Source organism: Bombina bombina, chromosome 5 (genome assembly GCF_027579735.1).
Source record: "Bombina bombina isolate aBomBom1 chromosome 5, aBomBom1.pri, whole genome shotgun sequence".
Taxonomy (NCBI): domain Eukaryota; kingdom Metazoa; phylum Chordata; class Amphibia; order Anura; family Bombinatoridae; genus Bombina; species Bombina bombina.
This window is the reverse complement of record NC_069503.1, coordinates 529,260,785-529,285,558: the sequence shown is the minus strand read 5'-3', so window position 1 is coordinate 529,285,558 and position 24,774 is coordinate 529,260,785. Positions and strand designations below refer to the sequence as shown.

The 24,774-nt window shown below is 40.0% G+C and overlaps 1 protein-coding gene across 2 annotated transcripts in view; it reads left to right on the top strand.

Annotated features, from left to right (window-relative positions):
- COBL (cordon-bleu WH2 repeat protein) overlaps positions 1 to 24,774 on the top strand; it is a 558,417-nt gene that overhangs the window by 331,956 nt on the left and 201,687 nt on the right. Inside the window, exon 6 of one of the 2 annotated variants that reach the window (XM_053714458.1) lies at positions 1,479 to 1,562. The exons of the other annotated variant lie outside the window; for it this stretch is intronic. Within the exon in view, the coding sequence (XP_053570433.1) occupies positions 1,479 to 1,562 (84 nt within the window). The remainder of the gene's footprint in view (positions 1 to 1,478; positions 1,563 to 24,774) is intronic. 2 annotated transcript variants of the gene reach the window in all.

The following is a 24,774-nucleotide window of genomic DNA, read 5'->3' as shown; positions in this document are numbered from 1 at the left end:
ATGGACCGTATCGAGGACTTAGAAAATAGAAGCCGCAGAAATAACTTGAGATTGAGGGGAGTCCCGGAAACGGTTGAACCCCCAACCATCCAGGCCTACATACAAGATTTTGTCAAACACCTTAGGAATACGGAGGCAGGCCCCGAAATTCCTATAGAAAGGGCACACAGGGCCTTGCGCCCAAAACCACCAAACAGGGCCCCTCCCAGGGACATAATATTAAAATTACTATCTTTCAAGGACAAAGAAGACATTCTTCGGATGGCCAGAGCAAAGCAGCTAATAGAATTTAGGGGGTCTGAAATACAGGTATACTCCGACTTATGCCCAGCCACCCTACAGAAAAGAAGGGACCTCCGATTTATCACTTCCAAGCTGAAGGACAAAAATATCCCCTATAGATGGGGTTTCCCTACTTGTATCATTGTGTCAAGGAACAACACGACACATGTTTTCAGAAACATAGAGGATCTGCCTTCATTTAATCAAGCCTTAGGGCTCCACATACAACCGCCACAGAGGAGGCCGGGGGCCCCAGCGGACCAAGCTGATGAGGCACATGAGGAGATCCAACATCTTCCTGGCTGATTCAAGATCTCTTAATGTGAAATTCCTTACTTGGACTTGAAGTCAGGTTTGATCTCAAATTTCCTGTATTGTGTCCCAATAGGGATAGATCTGGACACTGATAAGAGTTTGTTCCTTTTAGGTCTGGACAATTACTTTGTTTAAGCATATCTGTTTCATATAAGTTATTTTATAGTTCAAGGTTAATCTTATTAGGATTTTAGCACATGGCACCAACGAGGACTCATTTTAAAGTGAGATGGGGGGACGTCATAGATACACCACAGACCAGGTTACATTTTGCTGTTAGGCGATAAGGGTATATTGTCTGAGCCATTGGGGATTATAGCAGAGTATACAAGCCCATATACAACCATAGACCCCTGCCCCCCAAATACATATATAGATATATAGAAACATGAGATTATGTGATTGGGTCACAACAAAGTGTGGAAGTTAAATCCCACAAGAGCCCAGGGCTCCTCACTATATTTTATTTTGTGCTAGCTTTCTTTCTTTATTATTATTATAGCCTAGTTTAGAAAAATGGGTATAGAAGAACTGATTAAGGCATAACTCGCAGAATGTATTTGTTTAATGTTTAATGTTTAAAAGTCCATAGGTATAGTAAGAACACAGGGAACACTTTCCCTAATTGGTAAGTTTATTTACTTAGATTACACTCGAATCTTAGATCGAGTAAGAATTGTGCTTTATATGCTCAAAGATTGGAAATTGCTGTTTGTATAATTGCAATAGTTTGATTCCACTTAGCGATATTATATTGTACTTTCAGGCAATTCCCTTCCTCTACTCTTCTCTTTCCCTTTCTCACCCTCCTTTCCTTCTTCAGCCTTCTTAGCTTCTCTTTACTCTCCCCTTTTTTTTTTTTTTTTTTTTTTTTTCCTTAGGTAACATGGCACGCCTACGGCCTACGGCTGAGCACCAACCCACTGAGTTGATTTCTATTAACGTTAAAGGTATTAATAGCCCAGGTAAGCGCTCCATAGTGTTAAGGGACTTACAAAGAATGGGGGGGGACGTCATCTTCTTACAGGAGACCCATTTTTCTGCTGCTCATGAGCCTAAATGGTTTAGCCATCACTATCCCATAGCCTATTTTGCGTCAGGTCCTAAGAAGCAAAACGGGGTGGGTATCCTAATCAATTCAAAAACCCCCTTTCAGCTCCATGAGTCATATCCCGACCCTGAGGGTAGGTACATCATCCTCACAGGGTTACTATGTGGCATACTTGTCACACTTGCCAATATTTATTGCCCCAATCAAGCCCAACACCTTTTTCTCCAGAAAATAACACATAAAGTATTGGAAGTGCAGCGCGGCATTTTGTTTATGGGAGGTGACCTAAACGCTTCTTTAAACCCCGCATTAGACACCTCGAACGGACTCTCCAGTGTCCCCCACAGGAACCTTAAACGCGTGATCTCCTCATTGAGAGAATTAGCATTACATGACATTTGGCGTGTGCACCACCCCACCACAAAGGATTTCACATTCTATTCCCACCCACACAGGAAGTATTCTAGAATAGACTACTTACTCACAGACTCAGTAGGCCTTACCATAACAACAAGCAGTAACATACACAGTATCACATGGTCCGATCATGCGCCAGTCAGTTGTACCATCATGTGGCCGGATGTGCCAGTCACTCCCTACATTTGGAGGTTGGATGACACATTATTGGAAGATAAGGTCTTTAGGCTGGAGATTGAAAGGGCTCTAGTAGAGTACTTCCGTATACATGCAGATACTGAGTCTCAGGACACAGCTATCTGGGAAGCCCATAAATGTACAATTAGAGGTCTCTTGATTAGGCAAAAGGCTAAGCTGACGAAGCAGAGAAAAACTCAGTATCAAGCCCTGTTGTCCAGGGTTGAAATCAATGAGCGTGAGCACAAGCTACACCCCGCAGATGAGAAACTTGGGAGAGAGTTGGATTGCGCTAGGTCAGCCTTACTTGAGTTCCTCCAGGAGGACTACCAAAAAAAGGCGCTGTTCTTAAAACAGCGTTACTTTGAACAAGGAGATAAAGCCGGGAGGTTGCTGGCTAGAGCAATCTCACGCAACCGAACAAAACATTATATTCACCGATTGGTGAACGGGGAGGGGATTCCCAAGGAGGATGGGAAATCAATAGCAGAATCTTTTAGTGAATATTATGGGTCTCTCTATAATATTCAATCACGGGCGGAGGAGGTTGAGATGATCCTTCCTCTGTCCGAAAAGGCGCAGAGGATAAAACAATATCTGCTGAACGCAGATTTACCTAAACTAACTGAGCAGGATTCGGAGGCCCTTGAGTCCCCAATTACACTAGTAGAAATCAAACAGGCCATAAAGGACCTTACCATAGGTAAAAGTCCGGGGCCGGACGGCTATGGAACCAAGTACTACAAACTTTTTGCCGATATTCTGGCCCCAGAGATGCAGAAACTATTTAATACTTTGTCAGAGACTCCCTTGCTGCCCCATACCATGTTGGAGGCACACATAGTGGTGATCCCCAAGCCAGGGAAAGCAGAGGACAGACCGGAAAACTATCGTCCTATATCCCTCCTAAATTCAGACGTTAAGATTCTGGCCAGAGTCATCGCCAATCGTCTAAACAAATTCCTCCCACAGCTGATTTCCACTGACCAGGTGGGATTTATTCCTGGACGGGAGGCTAGGGATAACACCCTAAGAGTTATACAGTTAATTTCATATGCCCATAATAATAAGATCCCATTGGCGGTTGTATCAACCGACGCTGAAAAAGCGTTTGACCGGATTGATTGGTCATTCATGCAACAAACATTGGATAGGTTTGGCTTTGGGCCCAAATTTATCAATAGAATTATGTCACTGTACTCTGCACCGAACGCGAAAGTTAGGGTGAATAGAACTCTGTCTAGCACCTTCCCGATTAAAAACGGGACAAGACAAGGCTGCCCCCTTTCCCCCCTCCTATTTGCCCTTACGATAGAAGTACTGGCCAGTAAAATCAGGGCACATCCACAAATCAAGGGTTTGTCTATTGGAGGCTCAGAACACAAACTCACGATGTACGCGGACGATATACTCTTGACGATCACTGATCCTGGCCGATCTCTACCGATGGCCCTGGATGAACTCACAAAGTTCGGCAATGTGTCGAATTTCTTGCTTAACCCCTCCAAATCTGAGATTTTAAACATCTCTGTCCCTCATGAGGAGTTTGAGGCCCTGAGTCGGGACTGTCCGATAAAAATAGCACACCATACCTTAAAATACTTAGGTATCTCAATTGCAGCGAATATAAAAGACATAACAGAGATCAATTATAAGCGTATCAGGGACGAGGTCCTGCGGGATCTGGCAAACTGGAAGAATAAAACCATCTCTTGGTTGGGTCGGGTGGGGGTGGTTAAAATGAATGTTCTGCCCAGGGTCCTCTACATCCTTCAGACCATCCCTTTAACATCAGCCTCACATTATCTGCACCAAATACGGTCAGCCGTGGAGTCATATATATGGAATGGCTGCAGACCCAGGATTAGGAAAAAAACTATTTATATGCCTAGGGATAGAGGGGGCCTAGGTGTCCCCGATCTGCGGGTCTATCAAAGGGCTATATCTCTCCAAAGAATAGTTGAGTGGTGCCAAAACTCGCTGCAAAAGGCATGGATCCATCTGGATAATGCTATCTTGCAGAGGGGTAATACAGGGTCCCTGGCGTGGATTTCCCCCAATAACAGACCAATCATTCTCAAAAAATACCCACTATTGGACTGCGCGTTCTTGGGATGGGATAGATTAATTAATAAGGAATCTGGACTGTCCTCCTTTGACTCCCCCGTCATTCCGTTAAGAGAGAACCCCGATGTGGGAGCAGAGACAGGCCCATACTTCCCAGACAATTTATATAACCTAAGGGACGCAGCAATCCTCAATATCCTCCATCAGGATAAGATGAAAACCAGGCCAGAACTGATTGAATGGGATGGCGCTCTATTCTCATCATGGTTTAGGGAGGCTCAAGTTAGACACTACTTTAGTACACATAAGAACAAGTCTGCCCTGACCAGAGGTAGGACACCCTTTGAGATGCTTTGCACCATGTCACACACCCCAACTCACCTGATTTCGCAGATTTACAAACTTTTGATCATAGGTAACAAGACTCCCCTCCCAACTTACACTCAGGCCTGGCAGGAAGACCTGAGACAAGAAATCACTGATCAAGAGTGGTTAAAGATATTCGAGAGGGCAAGGAGGGCATCTGTCTCAGCTAAAATACAAGAATCACACTATAAGTTACTAAGCAGATGGTACCTCACCCCCCAGAGACTCAAAAAAATATACCCACAGACCGGTGGGGGATGCTGGAGAGGATGTGGAGAGGAAGGCACCCTCATTCATATATGGTGGTCGTGCCCATACATAAAAACTTACTGGGATACGACGCTGGGGGAAATGAGCAGAATACTTGGGGTTATTATCCCCCCAAGCCCTAATTATCTTATCTATCACCACCTACCCAAGATCATAGGGGAGGATAAGTACTTGCTTCTCCTATTAATGATGAACGCTGCAAAGGGTCTCATCCCCTTATACTGGAAAAAACAAACCACTCCAAATATGTTGGAATGGAAGGCTAAGGTGGGAGAGCTATTGAGGTTAGAGAGATATCATTATTTAAGAATCGGTAAGCTTAGCACTCACGAAATGATGTTGCTGACTTGGGAGGGTCGCGGACTGTAACTCAGTGGGCAACAGCTGTTTGTTGTATACTATTCCCTCTTTTTTTTTTTTTTTTTTTCCTCTCTCCCCCCATTTCCTCTCCCTTCCTTAGTCACTTGACACTTTTCACTTCCTCCCTATTCTCTTACTATTTTTCTAATCTGGCTGACTTCTTACTTCTGCATCTGCAGAAGAGCAAATATCAGGTAACAAGATATTCTCGGTAGTGTTAGGAATAAATCCGAGAGCATGTTAAATATTTCCCTCTCTATAACGCCTGATAGAGTTTAGATCTTTCAAAGCTTATAGATTTAATTTTAGGAAAAATGCTCATAGGTACAGTAAAAGATTCATTGTCAATCATTTAACGGTACTCTATCAAAGTTCTGATGTAAAAGAAAAGATAAGCTACAACTGATGTGCATAATTGTTATTGATACTATGTTGAAATGTTTTACATATGCATATATTCATTGTCAAATCTTTTACCAATAAAGCTTTATTTTGAAAAAAAAAAAAAAAAAAAAAATTATTAGAGTGGCGGCGATGTGGGGGGACCTCGGTTTAGGGGTACATAGGTAGTTTATGGGTGTTAGTGTACTTTAGAGCACAGTAGTTAAGAGCTTTATAAACCGGCGTTAGCCCAGAAAGCTCTTAACTACTGACTTTTTTCCTGCGGCTGGAGTTTTGTCATTAGATGTCTAACGCTCACTTCAGACACGACTCTAAATACCAGAGTTAGAAAGATCCCATTGAAAAGATAGGATACGCAATTTACGTAAGGGGATCTGCGGTATGGAAAAGTCGCGGCTGAAAAGTGAGCGTTAGACCCTATTTTGAGTGACTCCAAATACTGGAGGCAGCCTAAAACCAGGAGCCTCTAATGCTGGTTTTCACGGCTAACGCCAAACTCCAAAATCTAGGCCAGTGTAATTCTAAAAGTTTTTAAAGGTATAAAATTTAAAATTTAATAGTACAATAAAAACATTTTATGCAATATGAAAAATGAATAAAATCCAATGTCAAGTGGTCTAATGAATTCAGAACAATATAAATGATACAATTATTAAAAAAACAAGATGAGTATAAAAACTAATCTATCAGGAAGTACAAATGACTAACATAACATAAAACCTGATAAGAAAAAATCCAAGTGTATGTCCATATAAGAAAGTCCCAAGGATAGATATCCAAAAATAAAACCTAATGTATGTCCATGTAAGGAAGTCCCAAACTGGTGTGTCCAAATTATAATCCAATCCTAATCTGAAATATAGTTAAGTGATGGTGATGGTGAATCCGTGTAATAAAAAAGCCAAAAAAATTTAAATCGGTGTAAATATATATATATATATATATATATATATATATACTAGTCCTAAAGCCCGTTCACACGGGCCATTTTTTGCAGGGTACAGCAGTCCCAACCCTTGCGCTCTCTCCCTGCCCCTCTCTTTTGCTCTCTCTCCCCCCTCTCTTTTGCGCTTTCTCTCCCCCTCTCTTTTGAGATTTCTCTCTCCCCCCCCTCTCTTTTGCGCTCTCTCTCCCCCCCTCTTTTGCGCTCTCTCTCCCCCCCTCTTTTGCACTCTCTCTCTCCCCTCTCTTTTGAGCTCTCTCTCTCCCCTCTCTTTTGCGCTCTATCCCACCCTCTTTTGCGCACTCTCCCCCCCCCCCTCTTTTGCGCTCTCTCTCTCCCCTCCTCTTTTGCGCTCTCTCCCCTCTCTCTCTCTCTCTCTCTCTCTCTCTCCCCCTCTCTCTCTCTCTCTCTCTCTCTCTCTCTCCCCCCCCTCTCTCTCTCTCTCTCTCTCTCTCTCTCCTCCTCTCTCTCTCTCTCTCCCCCTCTCTCTCTTTCTCCCCTCTCTCTCTCCCCCTCTCTCTCTCCCCTCTCTCTCCTTTCTCTCTCTCCTTTCTCTCTCTCCCCTCTCTCTCCCCTCTCTCCCCCCTCTCTCTCCTTTCTCTCTCCTCTCTCTCTCTCTCTCTCTCTCTCTCTCTCTCTCTCTCCCCCACTCTATCTCCCCCCTCTCTCTCTCACTCTCCCTCCCCTCTCTCTCTCCCTCCACCTCCCCTCTCTCTCTCACTCCCCCTCCCCTCTCACTTGGCCACACCCCTCACAGCCCTCGCGCTCGGCCACGCCCCCTTCACGCCCCCGGCCACGCTCGGTCACGCACATTTCTGCTCGCACTGAAGAGCAGAGACTTAGGGACTCTCAAAGGCCAGGTGTGTTTGTCCTCATGCTGTGCTGTCTACTGCGCATGACAGCTTCGGACAAACACACTTGGCCTTTTATTATATAGGATATTCTAACTTTCAATTTTTGATTTTTACACCGATTTTGATTTTTTTGGCTTTTTTATTACACGGATTCACCATCACCATCACTTAACTATATTTCAGATTAGGATTGGATTATAATTTGGACACACCAGTTTGGGACTTCCTTACATGGACATACATTAGGTTTTATTTCTTGGGACTTTCTTATATGGACATACACTTGGATTTTTTCTTATCAGGTTTTATGTTATGTTCTTTCTTATCAGGTTTTATGTTATGTTAGTCATTTGTACTTCCTGATAGATTAGTTTTTATACTCATCTTGTTTTTTAACCATTGTATCATTTTTTAATAATTGTATCATTTATATTGTTCTGAATTCATTAGACCACTTGACATTGGATTTTATTCATTTTTCATATTGCATCAAATGTTTTTATTGTACTATTAAATTTTAAATTTTATACCTTTAAAAACTTTAGAATTACACTATTATTAAGGTTATTGGCTAGATTATAGTAATCCGCTAAAGTACAAATCTTAAGTACATATCGTGGACACCACCTTTAGCCACTTGTCCCCTAACAGGGATATTGTAGCGCTCCCTCTTGGCATATTCTATCTTCTATTCGAGATCCGGTTGGGAGATCTCGCCTTTTCAAGGAGAAGCTTGTGTGGTGGTATATTTTGGCGCTGTTTGATTACCATTTTCCTTTAACTTAAATTTCAGAAAGTTTTTTAATTTGTTTTATTTTTTATTCTAGTGTAACTACTTTATATTACAAAAAAAGAAACAAAAACAAAACCCTTGCCACCCTTTGCCACTGGCAAAATCCTTTTTTTTTTACACTATGTTTTACTGAACAGATATGTAGGAAGTGACAGTTTAGCAACCCAGAAAACACTTGTTTGTTTTTTGTTTTTTCCATTAACAAACATCACATATAAGAGACAATGGACGCTCCTTACCAGGGGTGAGAATACATATGTGGCGCAAGCTTCAGCGCAACTGCTGAAACCCGTGCCACCCGTAATTTCACCTCGCACATTGGGGTATCACATAAACCCCGCCGGCAGTTCATAAAGTGCTGTAAGTCGGAAAAACTAGCGATGTCCAGAAATGAGCGTAAATACAAATTTCTGGATTCGCCAGTGACTTACAGCACTTTAGAAACTGCCGGCGCCTAAGAAAATTTAAAAAAAGATTCAAATCTCCCGTAAAAGTCTAACCTTCCTCCAAAAAATAAACCCGACATGTAAAACCCCTATATTCGCCATCAAACCTATATCAGAACTAATAATAAAAGAATTAACCCCTAAACCAACAACCCCCCACAACGCAATATGGGGCTGCCTATTTAAACTATTAACTTCTAATCTGCCATTAACCCACATCGCGATCTACTTAATAAAAGTATTAACCCTAAATCCGCCAACCCCAACATCGCAAACTACCTAATAAATGTATTAACCCCTAATTCGCCATTCACCCACATCGCAAAGACCCTATTAAAACTATAAACCCCTAATCTACAATTAGCCCACATCGCAAAGTACCTATTAAAACTATTAACCCCTAATCTGCCATTAACCCACATCGCAAAGTACCTATTAAAACTATTAACCCCTAATCTGCCATTAACCCTCATCACAAAGTACCTATTAAAACTATTAACCCCTAATCTGCCATTAACTCACATCGCAAAGTACCTATTAAAACTATTAACCCCTAATCTGCCATTACCCACATCGCAACAAACGTTATAAATCTATTAACCCCTAATCCACCAAACCCATACAACGCAATAATCCTAATGAAACTATTAATCCCTAAACCGCCAAACCCACACAACACAATAATCCCAATAAAACTATTAACCCCTAAACCGCCAAACCCCCACAACGCAAAGAACTAATTAAATTACTAAGCCCCCTAACATAACACCCCCTAACCTAACACCCCCTAAATCAATCCCAATTACCTAAATTAAAAAATACTAAGTTGCAAACAATTAAAATAAAAAGCTAATATTGCATAAAAAAAACTAAAATTAAATTAATCTAAATGAATCAAAAAAATAAAAATTAAACCTAATCCCTATGAAAATAAAAAAGCCCCCCCAAAATAAAAACACCCCCTAATATAATGCTAACCTACCAATAGGCCTTAAAAGGGCCTTTTGTAGGGCATTGCCTTAAGTTAAACAGCTCTTTTACCTTAAAAAATACTAAGTCCCCCCTCTAACAGTGAAACCCCCCTCCCACCAAACCCACCAAAATTAAAAAAAAAACTAACTCTAAAAAATCCTAAATTACCTATTGCCAATAAAGGGGCATTGTATGGGCGTTGCCCTTAAAATGGCATTAAAGGGACAGTCAAGTCCAAAAAAAGCTTTCATGATTCAAATACGGCATGTAATTTTAAACAACTTTCCAATTTACTTTTATCACCAATTTTGCTTTGTTCTCTTGGTATTCTTAGTTGAAAGCTAAACCTAGGAGGTTCATATGCTAATTTCTTAGACCTTGAAGGCCGCCTCTGCATTTGACAGTTTTTCACCACTACAGGGTGTTAGTTCATGTGTTTCATATAGATAACATTGAGATCATGCACGTGAATTTACCGAGGAGTGAGCACTGATTGGCTAAAATGCATGTCTGTCAAAAGAACTGAAGTAAGGGGGCAGTCTGCAGAGGCTTAGATACAAGGTGATTACAGAGGTAAAACTTGTATTATTAAAACTGTGTTGGTTATGCAAAACTAGGAAATGGGTAATTAAGAGATTATCTATCTTTTAAAACAATAATAATTCTGGTGTTGACTGTCCCTTTAAGATGTTTTTCAAAGGACCATTTAATCCCTAATCTAACCCCCAGATAGGTACTCATTGTTCCTGAAGTCCGGCGGTGAAGTCTTCTTCCAAGCGGCAATATCTTCTATCTTCTTCTAGGAACAAGCCAGTACGGAGCGCAGAACTGAAGACCCGCAACGGCGAACTGAAGACCGGCAACCGCGGAGCCAAGGATCGTGGAGATCCTCTTCGTACAAACTCCGCCGCACACTGAGGATTGAATTCAAGGTACACGTTTAAATATGGGGTACCTTGCATTCCTATTGGCTTATTTGAGTCTTCAAATTTAAATTAGCCAATAGGATGAGAGCTACTGAAATCCTATTGGCTGCTCCATGGCTCCGCCGTCGCCGGTCTTCAGTCCCGCGGTCACCGGTCTTCAGTTCCACACTCTGCGCCAGCTTGTTCCTCGAATAAGATAGAAGATATCGCCGCTTGGAAGAAGACTTCACCGCCGGACTTCAGGAACTGTGAGTATCTATCTGGGGGTTAGATTTAGGCTTTTTTTTTGGGGGGGGGGGTTGTTTTTTTAGATTAATGGGCCTTTGAAAAAGATCTGAATGCCCTTTTAAGGGAAGTAAAAGAGCTGAATGCTCTTTTAAGGGCAATGCATATACAAATGCCCCTTTAGGGGCAATGGGTAGTTTAGGTTTTTTTAGTGTTTTTTTATTTATTTTGGGGGGTTTGGTGGGTGGGGGGTTTTACTGTTAGAGGGGGGACTTAGTATTTTTTAATGTAAAAGAGATGTTTAACATAGGGCAATGCCCTACAAAAGGCCCATTTAATTTAAGTATTAGATTAGGGGTTTTTATTTTGGGGGGGCTTTTTTTATTTTCATAGGGATTAGTTTTAATTTTTTTATTTTTGATAATTTGGTTTATTATTTTATGTAATGTCAGAATTTTTTTATTTTTTGTAAACTTAGATTAATTTAATTTAATTTATTTTTTATTTTTAAGTAATGTTAGCTTTTTTATTTTAATTGTTTGTAACTTAGTATTTTTTAATTTAGGTAATTGGGGTTAATTTAGGCGGTGTTAGGTTAGGTGGTCTAAGGTTAGGAGACTGACAGCTAGATTACGAGTTATGCGCGTTATAGGGAAATTAAAGAACGCAACAAAAGTCGCGTTATTTAACCCTCTATAGCGCAGCCATTACAAGTTTTGAAACAGCCGGCTTGTGCGTGCGATATGGTGGTTTTAAGCTCCATACCGCACAAAATACAAGCGCTGTTTTGACGTGCTCGTGCGCGCTTTCCCCATAGACATCAATTAGGAGAGCGGGTCAGAAAAAAGCCTAACACCTGCAATTGCGGAATGAAAAGCTCTGTAATGCAGCCCCATTGATGTCTATGGGGAAAAATAAAGTTATGTTTAAAGCTAACACCCTTAATAAACCCCACATCTAAACACCCCTAATCTGCTACCCCCAACATCGCCAACACCTACATAATGTTATTAACCCCTAATCTGCCGCTCCCGATATCGCTGCCACCTAAATATAGCTATTAACCCCTAATCTGCCGCCCCCAACATCGCCGCCACTATACTAAAGTTATTATCCCCTATTCCCCTGCACCCCAACATCACCCACACTATAATAAATATATTAACCCCTATTCCGCCGCTCCCTGACATCACCGCCACTAAATAAAGTTATTAACCCCTAAACCTCTGGCCTCCCACATCACTGCCACTAAATAAACCTATTAACCCCTAAACCTCCAGCCCCCCACATCGCAACAACCTAAATTAAACTATATATTAACCCCTAAACCTAACCCTAACATAGCCCTAACCATAACCCTAAACCTAACCCTAACACCCCCTAACTTTAACATAATTAAAATAGAGCTAAATTAAACTTACAATTATTAACTAAATAATTCCTGTTTAAAACTAAATACTTACCTGTGAAATAAAACCTAAGCTAGCTACAATATAACTAATAGTTATATTGTAGCTAGCTTAGGTTTTATTTTTATTTCACAGGTAAGTTTGTATTTATTTTAACTAGGTAGACTAGTTAGTAAATAGTTATTAACTATTTAATAACTAGCTAGCTAAAATAAATACAAACGTGTGAAATAAAACCTAACCTGCCTTACACTAAAACCTAACATTACAAAAAATAAAAAAAAACTACCATTACAAAAAATAACAAACAAAATTATCTAAAACAATAAAAAATTATTTCTACTCTAATACCCTTTAAAATAAACTACCAAGGGCCCTTAAAAGGGCCTTTTGTAGGGCATTGCCCAAAAGTTAACAGCTCTTTTGCTACAAAACAAAACAAACACCCCCTAACAGTATACAAACCCCCACCCCCAAACCCACAAAATAAAAATAAAGTAAAACCTAATCTACCCATTGCCCTGAAAAGGGTATTTGTATGGGCATTGCCCTTAAAATGGCATTTAGCTCTTTTTCCTGCCCTTAAAAGGTCATTCAGCTCTTTTATGAAATACCCGAGCCGGCCCTAATCTAAAAATAAAATCCCACCCCAAACGAAAAAAATACATTACACAAAATAATAAACAAATTATCAAAAATAATAAAAATTATTCATATTCTAATACCCATTTAAAAAAAAAAAAAAAAAAAAAAAAAAACCTATCCCTTTAAAAGGGCCTTTTGTAGGGCATTGCCCTAAGTTAAACAGCTCTTTTACCTGAAAAAAAAAATACAAAGTTCCACTACCCACAAAATAAAAAAACCTAAGCTAACCATTGCCCTGTAAAGGGCATTTGTATTGGGCATTGCCCTTAAAAGGGCATTTAGCTCTTTTGCTTTGCCCTGAAAAGGGCATTTTGCTCTTTTATGAAAGCCCAAACCCTAAACCAAAAAAAACCCACTCAAAAAAACCTTAAAAAAACCTATCACTAACCCCCGAAGATCCACTTATAGTTTTTGAAGTCCCGCTTGAACGATCTTCATCCAGGCGGCGAAGTCCTCATCCAGGCTGGCCTCTTCTATCTTCATCCATGCGGCGAAGTCCTCATCCAGGCGGCGAGAAGTCTTCATCCAGGCAGTATCTTTTATCTTCATTCAGGTGGCATCTTCTATCTTCATCCCGGCGGCGCGGAGCGGGTCCATCTATTCCAAAATCAAATCAGCCAATAGGAATGCAAGGGACGCCATCTTGAATCTCGTACCTTGCATTGAAGATTCAGTGTACAGCGGTGATGGTGACCGTATGAAGAGGATGCTCCGCAGCCGGATGTCTTCAGGAAGCACGCACCGCCTGGATGAAGATAGAAGATGCCGTCTGGATGAAGACTTTTCGCCGCCTGGATGAGGACTTCGCCGCCTGGATGAAGATAGAAGAGGCCGTCTGGATGAAGACTTCTCACCGCCTGGATGAGGACTTCACCGCCCGTCTTTGGGGGTTAGTGATAGGTTTATTTTAAGGCTTTTTTAGGGTGGGGGGTTTTTTAGTCTAGGGTTTGGGCTTTCGTAAAAGAGCTAAAGGCCCTTTTTAGGGCAATGCCCATACAAATGCCCTTTTCAGGGCAATGGGTAGATTAGGTTTTACTTTATTTTTATTTTGTAGGTTTTGGGGGTTTGTATACTGTTAGGGGGTGTTTGTTTTGTTTTGTAGCAAAAGAGCTGTTAACTTTTGGGCAATGCCTACAAAATACCCTTTTAAGGGCCCACAAAAAGGCCCTTTTAAGGGCCCTTGGTAGTTTATTTTAGATTAGGCTTTTTTTATTTTGGGGTGTTTTTTTTTTTTAAAAAAGGGTATTAGAATAGGAATAATTGTTATTGTTTTAAATAATTTCGTTTGTTATTTTTTGTAATGGTAGGTTTTTTATTTTTTGTAATGTTAGGTTTTAGTGTAAGGCAGGTTAGGTTTTATTTCACAGGTAAGTTTGTATTTATTTTAACTAGGTAGTTAGTAAATAGTTAATAACTATTTACTAACTAGTCTACCTAGTTAAAATAAATACAATCTTACCTGTGAAATAAAAATAAAACCTAAGCTAGCTACAATATAACTATTAGTTATATTGTAGCTAGCTTAGGTTTTATTTCACAGGTATTTATTTATTTTTAAACAGGAATTATTTAGTTAATAATTTTAAGTTTAATGTAGCTCTATTTTAATCATGTTAAAGTTAGGGGGTGTTAGGGTTAGGGTTACGTTAGGGTTACGGTTAGGGGTTACTAGTTTAAATTAGTTTATTGCGATGTGGGGGGCTTGCGGTTTAGGGGTTAATAGGTTTATTATAGTGGCGGCGGAATTAGGGCTTAATAACTTTAGTATATTTGGGGCAAAGTGGGCTGACGGCAGATGGGGCTAATAACTTAAGTTTAGTAACGGCGATGTTGGGGAGCGGCGGAATAGGGGTTAATACATTTTATTAATGGCGGCGATGTCGGGAGCAGCAGATTAGGGGTTAATAAATTTAATTTTGTGTTTGCGATGCGGGAGGACCTCGGTTTAGAGGTTAATAGGTAGTTTATGGGTGTTTAGTGTACTTTGTAGCAGTTATGAGTTTTATGTAACAGTTTTGTAGCGTAAAACTCATAACTACTGCTTTTAGATTGCGAAACGGATCTTGTCGGTAAAGGCTGGAACGCAAGCTATTTAGCCTCACTGCAAAACTCGTAATGGTAGCGCTATAGAAGTCCCATGAAAAAAACGTAATTTTTACATGTGCGGGACTGACTTTGCGTTACAGGCTAAAAGGCTTGCGGTACAGCTATACCGACCAGACTTGTAATGGCTGCAGTGCTGTTTTAACGTTGAAACTCGTAATCTAGGTGTTAGTAAATTAGTTATTTTCATTGTGGGGGTTTGTCGGATTAGGGGTTAATAGATTTATTAGGTTTGTTGCGATGTGGGTTAATGGCGGATTAGGGGTTAATAGGTTAATTAAGTTTATTGTGTTGGGGGGTGGCGGTTTAGGGGTTAATAGTTTATTAAGGTATATTGCGATTTAATAGATACTTTGCGATATGGGTGAATGGCAGATTAGTGGTTAATAGTTTATTAAAGTATATTGCGTTGTGGGGTGATAGAGGTTTAGGGGTTAATCACTTTATTAGGTTTATAGCATTGTGGGGGTTTGACGGATTAGGGGTTAATAGGTTAATTAGATGTTTTGCGATGTGTTGGTTGGCAGATTAGGGGTTAATATAGTTTATTAGTTATTGCGGGGGGGGGGGGGTTGGCGGTTAACAGGTAGATAGGTATTGCGCATGCCTTAGGTGTTAGATACTATTTACAGGGGGTTATGGTCTCCATTTTCGTTGCGTAAATCCTTGCGCTTAATATGTGATACCAATTTGCGATGCGGTTCTATGTTAGCTTATGGGAGTAAAAATTGCGGCGACGGGTGAAATATATACGCCGCATTTATATGCGGCGCTGCATATGTGATGCCAAAACTGCTTAAAAACTGGCGGTGCAGGCTTTTGCGGGCAACGCCGCATATGCAATCTTGTTCCAGATTCAGAATACGTTACAATAAATCTGACTGTTATTTTTTTGTAATTTTTAAAGCATATAAGAAAAAATAACCTTCCCCATGTTTAAAGGCAAATGAATGCAAAGTATTATTATGTATGCATAGTATATAAGGTATTATGCTAAATATCTGCACACAAAATAAATGTTTTTAACGCATTTAAAACTATATGCATTGTTTTACATATTCGGGTAAGACCCTCTAAAAGTCTCTTAAATCTTAAAATCTGTCAAGTGAGCTGCAGGCATCTGTGTTCATGTGGTAATGGAGCACGATCATTACAGTGTGTGTGTGTGTCACCGTCTGTAACGATCAACTGCTTGGGCTGGTGGGAGGTGTAAGGAAGGTGGCTGGGTGGCACAGAGCCGGAGGGAGTGGGAGGGGTCCTACACTACAGAAAAAAATGTTAAGGGGAGGGAGGTATTGGAGGCTGCACTACAGCAAAAGGGAAATTAGAAGGGGGGCACCCTAACTAATGATCTCAAAGAGGGAGAGGTAGGGGGCACCACTACTACACTACAGAAAAAACTATAAATTAATAAATAAATAAATAATAAATATATATATATATATATATATATATATATATATATATATATATATATATATATATATATATATATATAACTGGATGTCTGCCACTAGTAGGAGAGGGGAAGGTTAAAGAGCTATGTGCGGGGAGGGGATCAGGTAGGTTGAAGGGTTAAGGAGGGATCACTACACGGCTTGAAAATAATAATATAAAAACAATATATATATTTTTTAAAAGCCCTAAACTACATACTGGCAGACCTTCTGCCAGTACCTAAGATGGGGGTGACTAGTGGGAGATGAGAGAGGGAAGAGAGCTAGGACGGATCAGGTAGGGATCAAGGAGTGGGAGGGTAAGCTAAGCTCTACTCTGAATTAAAAATTAACCTGACAAACTAATTGATTAACCCCTCCACTGCCAGGAATTTCAAGTAAGGTGTGCAGCTGCAATTAGTAGCGTTCTAATTGACAAAAAGCATTGGCAAAGCTATGCATGTCTTCTGAACAAAGGGGATTCCAGAGAAGCTTTTATAACCATTTGTCATATAACTGCAGTAGTTGTGAGTAAATAATTTTAGTGAAAACCCAAGTTTGTGAAAAAGTTAACATTTTTTTTTTTATATGATTGCATGTGGCAGCTAAATAGGGGCATCAAATATACTAAAATGTGCCTAGATCAATACCCTGATTTGTCTACTTTAAAAATATATATAGTTTTCATAGGTAAATCAAAACATTAAAAGCTCTATTTTCGTTGAGTGATAGACAAAATAATAAAATTTCTCTGGTACTTTGGGCAAGTTTTCCTATGAAAATTCCCAGTAGTGAAGGGGTTAACCATATCCCAAAACTGACAAATATAATGTACTATTTGATTTACAAAATCATTTAACGTTTGTAACACCCTTCTGTCACTTTATTTTCTAAATTGGTTGTCATTAAATGTTAAAAAAAGTGAAATGTACTAAAAAACAAGCTATTGAAGTTCACTTTTAAATATAGAATAACAACTTATTGCTCATAAGAGTACAAGTGACTCAATAATAGGCACCTGACCTGAGCACCCTGCCACCATAAAGGCAAATTAAATGTAGACTTTCATGAATTAGTGCCCGTTTTTTAAAAATACTATTAAAAACAGGGGCACTTTCATTTATTAAAGTTTACATTGCAGCGTATATTTACAAATACAGGTAGCCCTCAGTTTACGCCGGGGTTAGGTTCCAAAAGGAACGGTTGTAAATCGAAACCGTTGTAAATTGAAACCCAGTTTATAATGTAAGTCAAAGGGAAGTGAGGGAGATTAGGTTCCAGGCTCCTCTCAAAATTGTCATAAGTAACACCTAATACATAATTTTTAAAGCTTTAAAATGAAGACTTTAAATGCTAAACATCATTATAAACCTAATAAAATAATGACACAACACAAAATATATAATTAAACTAAGTTAAATTAACAAAAACATTTGCTAAACAGCATTATAAACCTAATAAAATAATCACACAACACAGACTTCCCTTGCATTTTTCAGCAAACAGTTATTTCTATGCATTCCAATCTGGACTGATTTATAGACAGGAAGATCTTGTTCCTTTGAAATCTGCTCTATAGCTCAGGTCTGGTTAAACTGATTAATTTTAGCTTGCTTGGCTGCAACACAAGCGGACAGCTCCACCTACTGGCTATTTTAATAAATGCACTGCTTCTCAATGCTTTTCAATAGCAGTCACATGACTGGAAAAAAAGGTTGTTATTCTGAAACGGTGTAAATTGAACCGTTGTAAAACGAGGGCCACCTGTACTTACTTTTCTCTTCATCAAAGCCGGATTCGCAATCCCCCGCCTGCAGCTCTTTTGTACTTACGTCACCAATGACAAACCTGCTTTCTCCAATCATGGCTTCCCCCCAGAGCGTCCATCTCGTGAGGCCACACCGTGATTGGAGGAAGCTGGTTTTATCATTGCTGTGTACGTACAGCATGAGAAGCAGACGGGGGATCGGCAATCCGGCTTTGCTGAAGAGAAAGGCAAGTTTTTGTAAAAATACGCTGCAATGTAAACTTTCATGAATGAAAGTGCCCCTGTTTTTAATGAAAGTTTACATTCACTTTAATACACTTTCCAAGCCGGGGAGGGGGGGGAGGGGGTAGACAAGATGCAGGTGGAGTCTGGGCATCTTTTAACCCCCTGTAGGAATTCAACCACGTTATGAATGGCTAGATCGAGCCCCTAGATGTGTGGGCAAAATCTCAGTTGATACCTCTGTAGTTATGTCCCTGCCCAAGGGACAGGATACAGGTAAATCCCAAATGACATTTTACAGATAGACAGAAGGTGATAACATAACGGATCATGTCTGCTGCACATCGCTACACATCGATAAATGCAGACAGCATACACTGTCGGCATTGCACCAGCAGTTCTTGTGAACTACTGGTGCAATACTGCCCCCTGCAGATTCACAGCCAATCGGCCACCAGCAGGGGGTGTCAATCAACCCGATCGTATTCGATCAGGTTGATTTCTGTCCGCCTCGGAGCAGGCAGACAAGTTATGGAGCAGCGGTCTTTAGACCGCTGCTTCATAACTTCTGCTTCCTGCAAGCCTGAATGCTCGCCAGAAAAAAGGGGCATCAAGCTCCATACGGAGCTTGATAACTATGCCCCATAGGGGGCAATATGCAAGTATATACTAAATGGCAGACAACAGGCAGACACTAGGTGACAAGGCACATGCAGACCTTAAGAACAGTTAATTCAATATGAGCAGCAATAATCCATGCATTTTCCTGACCTACCCAGGTGTGAAGCTGTCTGACGCTCTGCAGTGAGTCATTTAACAGCCTACAAAGTTAGCCATTCGCAGAGGATCATTTTCATGTAATGCTGTGGAGCAGGACCAGCCCTGACCTGACTCACAGACACAACAGGGCAGTGCTGGCCCTACATCAGACATAAATAATAATGCTGGTGATTGGACAGAGCTAAGGCATTCACCATGGTCTGCAAATGACCCTGGCTCACTGCACAAATGTCCTGTATGCCCTATACTCAGTCTTGGGGGCCGAATTATCAAATGGTGGGCGGACATGATTCGCCTTGGTGAATCATGTCCGCCCGACATCGCTAAATGCCGGCAGCATACACTGTCTGCATTTAACATTGCACAAGCAGTTCTGGTGAACTGCTTGTGCAATGCCCCCCCCCCCTGCAGATTTGCGGCCAATTGGCCGCTAGTAGGGGTGTCAATCAACCCAATCGTATACGATCGGGATGATTGCTGTCCGCCACCTCAGAGGTGGCAGACTAGTTAAGGAGCAGCAGTCTTAAGACCGCTGCTTCTTAACTGCTGTTTCTGGCGAGCCTGAAGGCCTGATATATATATATATATATATATATATATATATATATATATATATATATATATATATATATATACAGCAACAAGCGAAAGCACTCTCAGGACTTGTTTGTAGTGGGTCATAAACTAGTGTAAACACTAGTTTATGACCCACTACAAACAAGTCCTGAGAGTGCTTTCGCTTGTTGCTGTAATATCTTCATGCTTGCACCCAGGCTCTTGACCCAGGAGGACAGATTTACATCTAGGATTGCTTTATATATATATATATAAATACAGGGCTGGCAAATATCAATATGGTTTACTAGTAAAGAAAATGTTACTAGCTCACTCAATTGCACTGCAATCGCCCGGGACTAGTGCAAATTTCAAGCCCTGTATATAATGAAAGCACTCACAGGATATTTAGAATAGTGTCATCAATTGTTTTTACTTTTTGGGGAACATAATTCTCCAAGTGTAAAACAAAAATAATTCCCCTTCTTCTTAACACCAAAAAAAAATGCCCTTTTAATTGGAATCAGTAAGTATGTAAACCTACAAAAGGAAGCTGAAAGCACTCTCCATCAGCCAAATATTTTATTTGCTAATAGCTCTATTTTAATGTTGAACATGTAAGATCAACCTGAGATGAGTATAAGGTAAATGAGGGGGCTATTATATCTACTGTAAATATTAAAAGGACACTCTAGTGACCTATTTATAACTGTCTCTAATTGGCCACAGCAGACCAGGTAACCTAAGTTGCAACCTGGCAGCTCCCACTGTTGTTTTATAGACACAATGGGGCCAATTTATCATGGCACGAATGGGACCAAATACATCTGTTTCAGTGCGAGCCTTCAAACTTGACGGAAACAGGAGTTAAGAAGCAGCGGTTTTAAGACCGCTGCTCCTTAACTCGTCCACAGCCTCTGCAATCGGGTTGATTGACCCCCGGCTAGTGGCCGAATGGCCGCAAATCTGCAGGGGGCAGCATTGCACAAGCAGTTCACTTGAATGGCCCCTAAAACTTTACATTTATTTTGTCAATATTTAAACAGCTAATGATTTTTAAAAAAAATACATCTACAGGTTATTCTCAGACTAATCTTTTCTTTGAATGTCTCAATCTGTATAGCATTTAATGTACCTTTAAACTAACGTGCTAGTCGACTGTGTTATAAAAATCCACTCCCAATGAATGGTATATATCCAGGGAGCCCTAGAATTTAATTTCTGCAGAGTTGACAGCTACTAGCAGAACACCAGTGCCCTACAGAGGGCAAAGTTTGCATGCTCTATGTGTTTTCTTGTCATTAAATGTTAATTCTAGTAAACAACTAGATGTATACAGGATAGGATTGTTGAACATAAAAGTAGCATTAGGACAATAAATTATATGGCTACTGTGGATATTCATTTTTTTTTTTAAAGCAGCGCACACAGTGAGTCAGCTACGTTTTCAGATAATTAATTTTATCTCAAAACCAAAAAGAGTAGGTGACAGAGAGCTAATTTTAAAACAACATGAATCATTTTGGACTTTTGAGCTTAGTACTTTAGAGCCTTTAAGGATTAATAAAGATTGGGACGTGTCAGTGTTTCTTTAAGGATGTTTAGGCATTGATAATCTGAATAGAGTATTTAAAGGGACACTGAAGTCAAAATAAACTTTTATGATTCAGATAGATTGTGTCGTTTTAAGACACTTTCCAATTTACTTTCATTATCAAATTTTGCACAGTCTTTTATATTCACACTTTCTGGGGAACAAGATCACAGGGTATATGTATACTAGTCTGTGACTTGCTGATGTCTGTCACATGATACAGGGGGCCGGAAAATGGGAGATAAAATAAATGTGTGTGTTTGAGTGTTATTGCATTGTCTTTATATTATGCACTTGTTAATTATGTAATTCTACTGCATTGAGTGGTCCTTTAAGAGTTGTTAAAAGATGGTGCCAATTGAACACATACAAAAGCTTAAATCTTTTATCTTCTTTTTCTTTTTCTTTTTTTGCCTAAGGTGTGAAAAACTCTTGTATTGTTTCCTTAAATGATCAACATGCCTGGAGAATTGTCACACATATGACAACATATGTGTGTTATTTAGGTTATTACGCATGATTTTGAATAGGGGCCCCCTGTTTAACATTTAATTGCCTCTGAGCTTGATTTTGAATAGATCTGTTAGTATTTTTTGCCCATTCTAGTACAATTATATTACCCTTTAATTTGTTAGAACATTTTATTATTAAATGAAGGCTCATTGTTTAAACACAACAAATAGGTTAAACACATAGTTAAAGTTGCAGAGCAGGCACTGATTGGCTCAATACCCATGTTCTTCTCAGAAGCAGTGGTATATTGTTTCTGTGAGCTCAATTTAAAATGTGTCTTAAAGGGACAGTCAACACCAGAATTGTTGCTGTTTAAAAAGATAGATAATCCCTTTATTACCCATTCCCCAGTTTTGCACAACCAACACAGTTATTATAATACACGTTTTACCGCTATAATTACCTTGTATCTAAGCCTCTGCAAGCTGCCCCCTTATTTCAGTTTTTTTGTTGACAGACTTGAATTGTAGCCAATCATTGCTCACTTCTAGGAGCTTCACGTGCATGAGCTCAATATATATTAAATGAAACTATATGAAACACATGAACTAACATCCTCTAGTGGTTAAAAACTGTCAAAATACTTTCAGATTAGAGGCGGCCTTCAAGGTCTAAAAAATTAGCATATGAACCTCCTAGGTTTAGCTTTCAATTAAGAATACCAAGAGAACAAAGCAAAATTGGTGATAAAGGTAAATTGGAAAGTTGTTTAAAATTGCATGCCCTTGATTGTCCCTTTAATACTTTGCAGAGGTTAAACAAATAGTGGCAAATGAGCATTTGTTTAATAATAAAATCCTCTAATAAATTAGAGCATTTTATTATTTTTAAGCCAATTAATAGCAAATTATCAAAGGCTCATTTGTACACCATGATTTGATAAAATCTATATTTCTCCAACATAGGTGTGTCCGGTCCACGGCGTCATCCTTACTTGTGGGATATTCTCCTCCCCAACAGGAAATGGCAAAGAGCCCAGCAAAGCTGGTCACATGATCCCTCCTAGGCTCCGCCTACCCCAGTCATTCTCTTTGCCGTTGTACGGGCAACATCTCCACGGAGATGGCTTAGAGTTTTTTAGTGTTTAACTGTAGTTTTTATTATTCAATCAAGAGTTTGTTATTTTGAAATAGTGCTGGTATGTACTATTTACTCAGAAACAGAAAAGAGATGAAGATTTCTGTTTGTATGAGGAAAATGATTTTAGCAACCGTAACTAAAATCCATGGCTGTTCCACACAGGACTGTTGAGAGCAATTAACTTCAGTTGGGGGAACAGTATGCAGTCTCTTGCTGCTTGAGGTATGACACATTCTAACAAGACGATGTAATGCTGGAAGCTGTCATTTTCCCTATGGGATCCGGTAAGCCATGTTTATTACGATCGTAAATAAGGGCTTCACAAGGGCTTATTAAGACTGTAGACTTTTTTTGGGCTAAATCGATTCATTATTAACACATATTTAGCCTTGAGGAATCATTTTATCTGGGTATTTTGATATAATAATATCGGCAGGCACTGTATTAGACACCTTATACCTTAGGGGCTTTCCCAAAGCATAAGCAGAGCCTCATTTTCGCGCCGGTGTGGCGCACTTGTTTTTGAGAGGCATGGCATGCAGTCGCATGTGAGAGGAGCTCTGACACTTAGGAAAGACTTTCTGAAGGCGTCATTTGGTATCGTATTCCCCTTTGGGCTTGGTTGGGTCTCAGCAAAGCAGATACCAGGGACTGTAAAGGGGTTAAAGTTTAAAACGGCTCCGGTTCCGTTATTTTAAGGGTTAAAGCTTCCAAATTTGGTGTGCAATACTTTTAAGGCTTTAAGACACTGTGGTGAAAATTTGGTGAATTTTGCACAATTCCTTCATGTTTTTTCGCAATTGCAGTAATAAAGTGTGTTCAGTTTAAAATTTAAAGTGACAGTAACGGTTTTATTTTAAAACGTTTTTGTACTTTGTTATCAAGTTTATGCCTGTTTAACATGTCTGAACTACCAGATAGACTGTGTTCTGAATGTGGGGAAGCCAGAATTCCTATTCATTTAAATAAATGTGATTTATGTGATAATGACAATGATGCCCAAGATGATTCCTCAAGTGAGGGGAGTAAGCATGGTACTGCATCATTCCCTCCTTCGTCTACACGAGTCTTGCCCACTCAGGAGGCCCCTAGTACATCTAGCGCGCCAATACTCCTTACTATGCAACAATTAACGGCTGTAATGGATAATTCTGTCAAAAACATTTTAGCCCAAATGAACACTTGTCAGCGTAAGCGCGGCTGCTCTGTTTTAGATACTGAAGAGCATGGCAACGCTGATACTAATATCTCTGAAGGGCCCCTAACCCAGTCTGATGGGGCCAGGGAAGTTTTGTCTGAGGGAGAAATTACTGATTCAGGGAACATTTCTCAACAGGCTGAACCTGATGTGATTGCATTTAAATTTAAGTTGGAACATCTCCGCATTCTGCTTAAGGAGGTATTATCCACTCTGGATGATTGTGACAAGTTGGTCATCCCAGAGAAACTATGTAAAATGGACAAGTTCCTAGAGGTGCCGGGGCTCCCAGAAGCTTTTCCTATACCCAAGCGGGTGGCGGACATTGTTAATAAAGAATGGGAAAGGCCCGGTATTCCTTTCGTCCCTCCCCCCATATTTAAAAAATTGTTTCCTTTGGTCGACCCTAGAAAGGACTTATGGCAGACAGTCCCCAAGGTCGAGGGGGCGGTTTCCACTTTAAACAAACGCACCACTATACCCATAGAGGATAGTTGTGCTTTCAAAGATCCTATGGATAAAAAATTAGAAGGTTTGCTTAAAAAGATGTTTGTTCAGCAGGGTTACCTTCTACAACCAATTGCATGCATTGTCCCTGTCGCTAC